Raw genomic sequence first — 12,809 nt, 5'->3', positions numbered from 1 at the left:
AAAAGACACAGGACCATACGATTCACTCCGAGTTAAAAGCCAGAGAATATTCCTGTCTAATACCTGCTGCGTACGCCTTATCCACACATCTTGTGGCTTCCCACAGCTCCATATCTACAGTGCGTTCCCAACAAGGTCTCCCATATGTGGGATCACCAGCTTTTTCTGTGAGACTTCAGGAAAGAGAGAAAGTGCTTTGGCGGTGCGTGGAAGTCGGGAATCATTCGATAAGGCTTCACTGACAGATTGCCCGATTACGTAATTATATCATCATCCTTCAGTGTCACTAACATGTCAATACTTTGAGCGACGAGTCGTCAAACAGACAACAATAAATCCAAGCTTTTAAATTGGGCCCTTGTCTAAACAAGCCACAGCGCAGGAAAGCTTGTCCATCTGGTTTGGTGCTTTCCAGCAGCAGATACACAAACCTTTTGTTTTTGTACTGACTCTTTGCACAAACGCAGTTCAGTTTATCTTAGTCTTCACACACCTCCATATCGGCACTGCATCCCCAACAAGGTCTCCTATGTTCAGTCTATGGTGGTTAAGCGAGGGGCAGCCCAGATGGGGACTGCGTTTTTTGGTAATGGTAATATTTTTATTTCATTAGAACATGCATCAGATTCCAATTGAGTGCATCCCATAATCAGTTCCCAGTTCCACATGTCCAAAAGGAGTAGGAAGAAGCAAAGCTTATTAAATCCTACCCCTCCATCTGGTACTTTTACAATCAGGAACTGTTACATTTGTTCACTTCCTGCTTTCCTAATATAATTGAAGTTATTTGTTTATTTTTATTTTTTTATTTTATATGAACAAAGCATTATTAGAGCCCTGTAGACATGACAAAACACGACTATAGTCACATTTATACTCTTTTTATTTACAACATATTGCGCAACGGCAGGGTCTTGAGACACATGCTAACTCGCAAACTAGAGAGCTAGCGACCTAAACGGTAGCCTTCAAGTTATTTCCTTTTAAACTTAAATAGCCAAAAACTTACCACTTCCACACGGATAGGGAGGATAACTATTAACAGTTATTTAACCTTGAACATGAACATTAATCAAATGTAATAATTTTTTCTGGGTACATGATATTTTTATTTTTATTTTTATTTTTATTTTTATTTTTATTTTTATTTTTATTTTTATTTTTATTTTTATTTTTATTTTTATTTTTATTTTTATTTTTATTTTTATTTTTATTTTTATTTTTATTTTTATTTTTGATCATATTTCTCCTCTCTTGTAGAGAAGTATTGGATGACATTTTTAGCTAATTGCTTATTTTTAGCCTTATGCATTATTTTAGATGTTTGAAGATGAACTATATCAGCAAGTTGAAGCATTTGTGATTTTAGAAATAAGGAGTTAGTTTGTTCTCTGTAGGCGGCATTATGAATTATCCTTACTGGCCTTTTTTGCAGTACATTTAGCCAGTGAAGATTGCTTTTTTTATTCTTTCTGTCTTCCTGTCTTAAAAAGAGTAAATAATTAAAGCTAGCAACCGCATGTTATCACAATAACAAGAGTGTGTTTTTCACACACTTCTATGTGACCTCCAACAGATTTTTGTCGCATCGACGAGCCGCTGTGCAGGGATGAGAATGGCGCTCTCAGCTACGAGGCCATCCGCAGCATCCACAAGCAGATGGACGACGATAAAAACGGCAACGTGGACGAGGTGGAGACAGACGGGGTAGGTACAAACATGGCAGTTGATTCACTCCTGGGAATATTTTGGTTCAAGAACTTCTTAATAACGTCATTCCTTCGTTCAAAGACGTATTGTCATTTGTATGCTCCGCTGCCCTTTTCCGTGCCGTTTGTGTCAATAATTAACGTAAAGCACACACGGCTGACCTCATGTTGTTCTGCATCGCTGCAAATGAAGATGCTCTGCCATTAAAAGGTTTATGGCGTTTCTTAAACTAACTTTTAGTATGAGCAGCTCTTCATCATCAGAGCTGCCTGCGGTTCATTTATCATGCTTGATCATCTGTAAACGGGCCAGCGAGACCTCAGGGTGACTTCCTCTGGAGTCTCATGATGCTTTGATTCAAGGAGTGCCGTCACTTCGCCCGTTTATGCTTTGATAGGTCAAGCATTTTTGTTTGCTTGCATTACAAAGGAACTTCTTTGAAACTACAAAAGATGTCGTCTTAAAGGGGAACTGCACTCTATTTTGAATTTTGCCCATCATTCACACTTTATGTGAAACATAACATAATTTGATAATGTAGCATTACGATCATGCATTAACACGTACGCTGATGATAACGTATAATAGTTGCAGTATCTTGCTGTATTTTAATGATTCAAAACACTACCGAAACTGCGTTCCTTGGTCGCGTTCATACACTGACTTATGCTAGTTCCGTCAACAACAACAACAGCATAGATTCAGTAACATGTCCGATCTACTCGGGATGGCTGTGTCTTCCAGCACATGACGTGTTCTCCAGTCCTCGGGTAAAAATACTGACTGCAATCAAGCATCTTGTTGCGTCTCGGTATCCACTTTTCAGTGTGTAAATGACGCAGAGACGAGCAGTTAGCGAGGCGTAGTGTTAGTCCGCCAGGTAAATATACTTTTTCATGTCAGCTGCTACAATAACAATGTATACAAGTCAGTTTTTACAATTTATAAGAAATTCACCAAGCTCCCGATCTCATTCCACATGGCTGACAGTAATTTTAAACCTCTTAAAAGAACCTGATTATGATTAGTTATGGTTGTGGAATGAAAAAAATCGTGGGTAGACCCAAAAATTTTCACAGGCCCTGAGCCGGAGGATACGATTGGCGCTCTGTCAAGACATAGAACGATCCTCGGCCCAAATGAAGTTGTTACTGGTACCGAGCATAGGCTAATAACCATCAGATGGCGTCTGCGAGAAAATGGTTTTAAGAACAAAAACATCTTCAAAGCCCATGGACATTGAAAAATGGAAGAGAGTTTTATTCTGATGAGGAAAAAATGGAACCCCTAATGCAGGGGTCTCAAACTCAATTTACCTGGGGGGCCTCTGGAGCTAGGGTCTGGGTGAGGCTGGGCTGCATCAGGTTTCCAAAAAAAAAAAAAACGCATTTATTAAAAACAGAAAAATATACTTTGGTTCCGATTTTCTACAATAAAAGCTCTGATAAAACATTCCACTGTTCTCAAATATCTTACTTTTTATTTTTCTGCACAAAATAAGATGAAAAATAAACAAAATCAATCAATCAGTAATAAATAAATATAATAATAATAATAAAAACTTAAGAAACCGCATATAGTTGGTGGGTAGACAAATGATTTTTTTCATATTAAAATGAACAAAGCATTATTAGAGCCCTGTAGACATGACAAAACACGACTATAGTCACATTTATACTCTTTTTATTTACAACATATTGCGCAACTGCAGGGTCTTGAGACACATGCTAACTCGCAAACTAGAGAGCTAGCCACCTAAACAGGTAGCCTTCAAGTTATTTCCTTTAAACTTAAATAGCCAAAAACTTACCACTTCCACACGGATAGGGAGGATAACTATTAACAGTTATTTAACCTTTAACATGAACATGAATCAAACGTAATCATTTTTTCTGGGTACATGATACCATACAGCATCCAACTTTCATATCAAGGCGGGGGCCTCAAACTAGTGTCCTGCGCCGCGTGTTTGAGACCCCTGCCCTAATGGCTTCCAACGTTACTAGCATGACACAGAGATTTGGAGGGGGCGCCGTTTGACCTCCATCAATTCATCAAACAAGCAAGAGAAGCGTGAGGTCCTCCACCCGTCCTTGATAACAAAGCGTTGACATGGTGACCGAGTTGGCTCTGCAACAAGATAGCCCATCTTTGTCTACTGACAAGCGAGAGGTTGAATTCAGTGGTGATAATAAGAGTGGCTTTCTTATCTGAACTTGTTTGACATGTTTATTTATGTAGAACAAATCGACAAGAGTACTGCAAGTTCTCTGCTGTCCTAGCACATCATTCCCATTAGGACACAGAGAGTCATGTCCTAGTTACCAAATCATCATGTGCTTTGCCTTGCAGTTCCTGAGGGAGGATCTGAACTACCACGACCCCAAGGCCAAGCACAACAGCTTCCATGGCGATGACCAGTTCATCAGCGTGGAGGACCTGTGGAACACATGGAAGGGCTCTGAAGGTACCGCATTGAATCCAAGTAAACGTCAGGTTATTCTTGACATGAGATGGTTGAAAGGTCAAATCAGTGGTTGATGTGGGTGTCCTCACTTGTGACCCTTTTATGGTAATGGTAATGGTAATGGTAATGGTTTTATTTCATTTGAACATGCATCAGATTCCAATTGAGTGCATCCCATAATCAGTTCCCAGTTCCACATGTCCAAAAGGAGTAGGAAGAAGCAAAGCTTATTAAATCCTACCCCTCCATCTGGTACTTTTACAATCAGTAACTGTTACATTTGTTCACTTCCTGCTTTCCTAAAATAATTGAAGTTATTAATTTCTTTATTTAATTAATTTTTCTATTTTTTAATTAATTTTTCTATTTTTTAATTAATTTTTCTATTTTTTATTTTTTTAAATACTTTTTGTTTTTTATATTTTTAAATTTTTTTAAATATATATTTTTAAATATTTTTTTAAATTTTTAATTTTAATTTGATTTCATTTGAACATGCATCAGATTCCAATTGAGTGCATCCCATAATCAGTTCCCAGTTCCACATGTCCAAAAGGAGTAGGAAGAAGCAAAGCTTATTAAATCCTACCCCTCCATCTGGTACTTTTACAATCACTAACTGTTACATTTGTTCACTTCCTGCTTTCCTAATATAGTTTACGTTTTTTTTACATAAAATTTTATTTAATACATTTGTGTTATTTTTCTTTTAATTATTATTATTTTTTTTAATTTTCATATATTTTTTTTAATTTTTGTCACATTCCGAAGTACGAGGTAATATGAGCATCCAATGCCATAATGGGTACCATAGTTTATTTTTATTTTTATTTTTATTTTTATTTTTATTTTTATTTTTATTTTTATTTTTATTTTTATTTTTATTTTTATTTTTATTTTTATTTTTATTTTTATTTTTATTTTTATTTTTATTTTTATTTTTATTTTTATTTTTATTTTTATTTTTATTTTTATTTTTATTTTTATTTTTATTTTTATTTTTATTTTTATTTTTATTTTTATTTTTATTTTTTATTTTTATTTTTTTAGTGATATATATAGCACATCATGACTGGTTCAAGACTCTTCATCCTTGTATTTAGCAAACATCAACTGCTTGTATTGTTTCTTGAATTGGCTCATCGTTGTGCATTGTTTGATTTCCTTACTCAATCCATTCCATAGTTTGATTCCACATACTGAAATGCTATGCTAACGCTAACGTAGTCCTAGCATAGAAGTGTTTCAAATGTACTTCTTCCCTGAGATCATATTTCTCCTCTCTTGTAGAGAAGTATTGATGACATTTTTAGCTAATTGGTTATTATTTTTAGCCTTATGTATTATTTTAGCTGTTTGAAGATGAACTATATCAGCAAGTTGAAGTATTTGTGATTTTAGAAATAAGGAGTTAGTATGTTCTCTGTAGGCGGCATTCTGAATTATCCTTACTGGCCTTTTTTGCAGTACATTTAGCCAGTGAAGATTGCTTTTATAGTTATTAGCCCATATTTCCACACAATAAGTAAGATATGGTAGAACCAGAGAGCAATAAAGAGTGTGGAGTGATTTCTGATTGAGAACAAATGTTTGCTTTGTTCAATATTGAAATATTTCTGGCCACATTTATGTTGTATATTTTGTAATATGAGGTTCATGTTCAGCTCATATTTTCATCTATTGTGATCCCCAGAAATGTATTTTCCTTCACCCTTTCAATGTCTACAGCGTCTATTTGTATTTGCTGGTGCGTGTCCTTTCTGCTGTTAGCAAACAGCATGATTTTAGTTTTATTTAAGTTCAAGGACAATCTGTTATCATCAAATCATCTTTTTAGTGTTTGACCTTTCTAATGATTTCGTCTGTAGTCCCTCCGGAACAAAAAGCAGTGGTATCATCCGCAAATAATACCAGATTTAAGTTTTTCGTAACTTTGGAGATATCATTGATGTACAAGTTGAACAGTTTTGGTCCCAGTATTGACCCCTGGGGAACTCCGCATGTAATATATGAACTTGCAGATGTGTATTCTCTTTTAGTTGTCTTTCTTGTGAAATGATATTTAGCTTTTCCCATGCAAGCGCAGTCAGCCGCTCCACCTTGTCCGCACGGTCAAGGCGTGTGGAGGAAATTTGCCGGGCACTCGGCGATATCCTCCAGCCTGTCATCACCAAATCAGCACACACACTGTCGCCTTCTCTCAACCGGCAAGTCTGGTCAGGCCATCACGAGGGCTCTTTTATGTTCTGTGCCGTATCTGGTTATCTCATCTTTTACACCCTTTCTGCCGCCTGCCTTTTTCACACTCGTAGTAAGTACACTTCACGCCAGCAGCTGTGGAGCAGGTTACCCTCCCCTCCCCCAGCTTCACTGTTATGACACCTGATATCTGCGAACTCATTTGGGAACTCAAGCCTAGAACAAACCATTAGGTTTACCTGCGCTGTATTAGTGGTTGGTGTTGCACCACTGTGGTCTTATGGTCTTTTTACCGTTCTTCTTGGGAGATCCCGGACACTGAACATATTCCAAGTCAAAAACATGGTTCACTCTACATTACATCACATCACATTGCACTGACAATAGAGTGGTCCTTATTTTTCTATTTTGAAATTTCATGCTCTCACCCCATTAATATGTTAGTATGAATAAAAAAAAAACATTTGTGCCAAATTTTATCAATATTGATTAATATTTAGAGGTTGCTCAACAACTTTGAAGTTTGACATATTCTGTGCATATTCAGGAGTTTTCGCACATTGTAATAATTTGTGCAAACATGTTTTATTAATTTAATAACGATAATTAATTTGAGTTTATGACAGCATTGGACTTATTGTTTCTTATTATGATGCAGAATATGTGAACTACATATTAAATATGAGTCACAACACTTCAATCACATTATTGGTTAGATTATACCAGGGGTCTCAAACACGCGGCCCGCGGCCCAAATGTGGCCCGCAGGACACTAGTTTGAGGCCCCCGCCTTGATATGAAAGTTTAATGTTAGTAAATAAAAGATTATTACGTTTTGATTAATGTTCATGTTAAAGGTTAAATAACTGTTAATAGTTATCCTCGCTATCCGTGTGGAAGTGGTAAGTTTTGGGCTATTTAAGTTGAAAGGAAATAACTTGAAGGCTACCGTTTAGGTGGCTAGCGCTCTAGTTTGCGAGTTAGCATGTGTCTCCAGACCCTGCAGTTGCGCAATATGTTGTAAATAAAAAGAGTATAAATGTGACTATAGTCGTGTTTTGTCATGCTCTAATAATGCTTTGTTCATTTTTGATTATTATTATTATACTATGGTTCTGATTTCATTATTTCATGATTTTATCTTTTATTTCAATGAATGTCATTTATTTGTATTTTGCTGGTTACCACTCTGTCACAGTGACTAGTCAATAAAGTTTTATTTTATTTTGCTTTGCGTTCTTAAAATGGTACAATTTCTTCAAAAATGAGCAATTTTGGAAATATTCAGAGGCCTTGAGCAACCTCTAAATATTGTAAAAAAAAAAAAATTCAAAATTTTTGATATCCTAACACATTTAGCGGGTGAGAGTTGAACATTTCCAAAACAAATTTCTGAACCCCCCATATAAGGACCACCCTAACTGACAATGTCAAATTAAAACATCGCTGGGTTGTCGAATCAAGATTGCAATTTTTTTTGGCATACAAAGACGAATTTGAAAAATTCAAATAAAATATGAATGCATAAAATGAAAATAAATGCAGTATTACTTACTGTTTTTTTCAGTGTATAACTGGACTGTGGACGAGGTGGTTGAGTGGCTCATCACCTACGTGGAACTGCCTCAGTATGTCGAGGCCTTCCGCAAGATGAGCTTTAACGGGAGCACCATGCCGAGGTAAGACGGCATAAAATGCCTCATATTTTCAAATCGCACGCCGCGTGGTTGTTTATGTTTATTGACTTCCGTTTACGCGTGTCTGTTCTCTCTTTTTCAGGCTGGCGGTGAAGAACAACACTCTGACACACACGATTCTCAAGATTCTGGATCGCAGCCACGTTCAAAAGTTGCAGCTCAAAGCTTTGGACACCGTGCTGTTCGGAGCGCCTCTCAGTAAGTGGCATCGTCGCGTAATTGGATTTTTTATAAACGGCAATGTGTGATTCTCCCGCTTGTTCATGCATCGCCGATTAATTCCAGATAGTTCTAAACTTGAAAGGAGCCACGAGGCAAAGAGGGGTCACAGTCCAGGGTCACGGTGGTGGACTGCAAAATATTCCTAAAATGTTCAGCTCAGTCAGACGGAAGCCGCGTGTGAAAGCAGGAAATGTCAGTCAGTGTGATGGTGGATTTATCTTGCCTGGTAATCTCACCACATGCGACCAGCTAGTGCGTGCCAGTTCATACAAACGACAAATAGCATCAAGCGACTATGCAACAATGGTTGTCCTACATCGACAAGCTTACATCCGCTACTACAAGTTAGGGATCGACCGATATGGTTTTTTGGGAGCCGATACCGATTTTGATCCCTCAATTTACATGAAAAAATGACCATGATAACAAATATTACAGGTCTCATGTTTAAACAAATATTTATTGAAATGTAAACACTAGGGATCATCCGATATTTTTTGGGGCCAATGCAGATACCGATTTTTTTTCCATCACCCTTAGCCGATGGCCGATTTTGTTTGGGCCGATATTTGTGGCCGATACTGCTTTTGATCCCTCAATTTATATGAAAAAATGACCATGATAACAAATATTACAGGTCTCATGTTTAAACAAATATTTATTGAAATGTAAACACTAGGGATCGACCGATATGATTTTTTGGGGCCGATACGATTTTTTCCATCACCTTTAGCTGATGGCCGATTTTGCTTGGGCCGATATTTGTGATCGACCAATATGGGTTCTTTTTGGGCCGATGCTGATACCGATTTTTTTCCATCACCCTTAGCCGATGGCCGATTTTGCTTGGGCCGATATTTGTGGCCGATACTGCTTTTGATCCCTCAATTTATATGAAAAAATGACCATGATAACAAATATTACAGGTCTCATGTTTAAACAAATATTTATTGAAATGTAAACACTAGGGATCGACCGATATGGTTTTTTTGGGGCCGATACCGATTTTTTCCATCACCCTGAGCCGATGGCCGATTTTGCTTGGGCCGATATTTGTGGCCGATACTGCTTTTGATCCCTCAATTTAAATGAAAAAATGACCATGATAACAAATATTACAGGTCTCATGTTTAAACAAATATTTATTGAAATGTAAACACTAGGGATCGACCAATATGTTTTTTTTGGCGCCGATGCCGATACCGATTTTTTTCCCATCACCCTTAGCCGATTTTGCTTGGGCCGATAATTGTGGCCGATACTGCTTTTGATCCCTCAATTTACATGAAAAAATCACCATGATAACAAATATTTATTGAAATGTAAACACGAGGGATCGACCGATATGTTTTTTTTGGGGCCGATGCCGATACCGATTTTTTTCCATCACCCTTAGCCGATTTTGCTTGGGCCGATATTTGTGGCTGATACTGCTTTTGATCCCTCAATTTATATGAAAAAATGACCATGATAACAAATATTACAGGTCTCATGTTTAAACAAATATTTATTGAAATGTAAACACTAGGGATTGACGGATATGGTTTTTTTGGGGGCCGATACTATCGATTTTTTTCCATCACCCTTAGCCGATTTGCTTGGGCCGATATTTGTGGCCGATACTGCTTTTGATGCCTCAATTTATATGAAAAAATGACCATCATAACAAATATTTATTGAAATGTAAACACTAGGAATCGACCAATATGATTTTTTGAGGTCGATACCGATTTTTTCCCATCACCCTTAGCCGATTTGCCGTTTTTGCTTGGGTCGATATTTGTGGCCGATACTGCTTTTGATCCCACAATTTATATGAAAAAATGACCATGATAACAAATATTTATTGAAATGTAAACACTAGGGATTGACCGATATGTTTTTTTTGGGGCCGATACCGATTTTCTTTCCATCACCCTTAGCCGATGGCCGATTTTGCTTGGGTCGATATTTGCGGCCGATACTGCTTTTGATCCCTCAATTTATATGAAAAAATGACCATGATAACAAATATTACAGGTCTCATGTTTAAACAAATATTTATTGAAATGTAAACACTAGGGATCGACCGATATGTTTTTTTTTTGGGGCCAATGCCGATACCGATTTTTTTTCCATCACCCATAGCCGATGGCCGATTTTGCTTGGGCCGATATTTGTGGCCGATACTGCTTTTGATCCCTCAATTTATATGAAAAAATGACCATGATAACAAATATTACAGGTCTCATGTTTAAACAAATATTTATTGAAATGTAAACACTAGGGATCGACCAATATGTTTTTTTGGGGGCCGATGCCGATACTGATTTTTTTTCCATCATCCTTAGTTGATGGCTGATTTTGATTGGGCTGATATTTGTGGCCGATACTGCTTTTGATCCCTCAATTTATATGAAAAAATGACCATGATAACAAATATTTATTGAAATGTAAACACAAGGGATCGACAGATATGTTTTTTTGGGGGCCGATGCCGATACCGATTTTTTTCCATCACCCTTAGCCGATGGCCGATTTTGCTTGGGCCGATATTTGTGGCCGATACTGCTTTTGATCCCTCAATTTATATGAAAAAATGACCATAATAACAAATATTACAGGTCTCATGTTTAAACAAATATTTATTGAAATGTAAACACTAGGGATCGACCGATATATTTTTTGGGGGCCGATACCGATTTTTTTTCCATCACCCATGGCCGATTTTGCTTGGGCCGATATTTGTGGCCGATACTGCTTTTGATCCCTCAATTTATATGAAAAAATGACCATGATAGCAAATATTTATTGAAATGTAAACACTAGGGATCGACCGATATGGTTTTTTGGGGCCGATGCATATACCGATTTTTTTTCCATCACCCTTAGCCGATGGCCGATTTTGCTTGGGCCGATATTTGTGGCCGATACTGCTTTTGATCCCTCAATTTAAATGAAAAAATGACCATGATAACAAATATTACAGGTCTCATGTTTAAACAAATATTTATTGAAATGTAAACACTAGGGATCGACCGATATGATTTTTTGGGGTCGATACCGATTTTTTTCCATCACCCTTAGCCGATGGCTGTTTTTGCTTGGGCCAATATTTGTGGCCGATACTGCTTTTGATCCCTCAATTTATATGAAAAAATGACCATGATAACAAATATTACAGGTCTCATGTTTAAACAAATATTTATTGAAATGTAAACACTAGGGATCGACCAATATGTTTTTTTTGGCGCCGATGCCGATACCGATTTTTTTCCCATCACCCTTAGCCGATTTTGCTTGGGCTGATATTTGTGGCCGATACTGCTTTTGATCCCTCAATTTACATGAAAAAATGACCATGATAACAAATATTTATTGAAATGTAAACACGAGGGATCGACCGATATGTTTTTTTTGGGGCCGATGCCGATACCGATTTTTTTCCATCACCCTTAGCCGATTTTGCTTGGGCCGATATTTGTGGCTGATACTGCTTTTGATCCCTCAATTTATATGAAAAAATGACCATGATAACAAATATTACAGGTCTCATGTTTAAACAAATATTTATTGAAATGTAAACATTAGGGATCGACCGATTTTTTTCACGCGCGTATCGACCAATACAAGGAAAAAACGCAAATATCGGCCCGATATATCGGCCGGCCGATGTATCGGTCGATCCTTACTACAAATAAAAGTGTGAAAAGGGAATTTTAATGAGGAAGAAACCATGTTGTGCAGTCGTCTGTGTGTGGCATGTGTCACACTGGATTTTGCCTCACTTCGAGGAAGATGCAAAGCGAGCGGCGTCTGGCTTTGACAGCCTCTCCAAGTGACAAGCTCACACTGACTGCGACTTCCTCGCTGCAGCAGCATTTTAAGACACGCGCACAATGAAGGCCATCGTCTTCCTTGGCCAACGTTACACAATTGAACCCGCTGATTAAAGCACATCTGCGCCTTTCCAACAGTAGAGCCGCAGGAAAGAGTGGAATTAGGCTGTAGATTATCCTGCAAATCCTCAAGTGAAATAACTTCAGGGCAGGACTATATGAATGTTGAAAGCTTCCGTTGTGTCAGCCTGAGCTGTGCGGCTGCATTGCAATTCAGGGTATGCTTTGGAGGGACACACTCGTCTGACTTGTTAACATACTAGTCCTTCTCAAAAAAATTAGCATATTGTGGAAAAAAAGTTCATTATTTTCTGTAATGTACCGATAAACATTAGACTTTGATTTTAGATTCATTACACACAACTGAAGTAGTTCAAGCCTTTTATTGTTGTAATATCAAATCAGGGTCTTGAGACACATGCTAACTCGCAAACTAGAGAGCTCGCGACCGAAATTTGTTTTGTAAATGTTCAACTCTCACCCTCTAAATGTGTTAGGATATCAATAAAAACTCACTGTCCAAAATTTTGAATTTTTTTTAAACAATATTTAGAGGTTGCTCAAGGCCTCTGAATATTTCCAGAATTGTTCGTTTTTGAGGAAATTGTACCATTTTAAGAACGCAAAGCAAAATAA

The 12,809-nt window shown here is 37.3% G+C and overlaps 1 protein-coding gene across 6 annotated transcripts in view; it reads left to right on the top strand.

Annotated features, from left to right (window-relative positions):
• The window catches only part of stim1a (stromal interaction molecule 1a), a 32,822-nt gene that overhangs the window by 4,611 nt on the left and 15,402 nt on the right, over window positions 1-12,809 (top strand). For all 6 annotated transcript variants that reach the window (XM_058079708.1, XM_058079707.1, XM_058079706.1 and 3 more), the window contains exons 3-6: window positions 1,577-1,707; window positions 4,063-4,177; window positions 7,944-8,055; window positions 8,156-8,271. In XM_058079708.1, the coding sequence (XP_057935691.1) occupies window positions 1,577-1,707; window positions 4,063-4,177; window positions 7,944-8,055; window positions 8,156-8,271 (474 nt within the window). The remainder of the gene's footprint in view (window positions 1-1,576; window positions 1,708-4,062; window positions 4,178-7,943; window positions 8,056-8,155; window positions 8,272-12,809) is intronic.

Source organism: Doryrhamphus excisus, chromosome 8 (genome assembly GCF_030265055.1).
Source record: "Doryrhamphus excisus isolate RoL2022-K1 chromosome 8, RoL_Dexc_1.0, whole genome shotgun sequence".
NCBI lineage: Eukaryota > Metazoa > Chordata > Actinopteri > Syngnathiformes > Syngnathidae > Doryrhamphus > Doryrhamphus excisus.
Note: the sequence above shows the minus strand (reverse complement) of the source record. Positions and strands in the feature narration are given on the sequence as shown.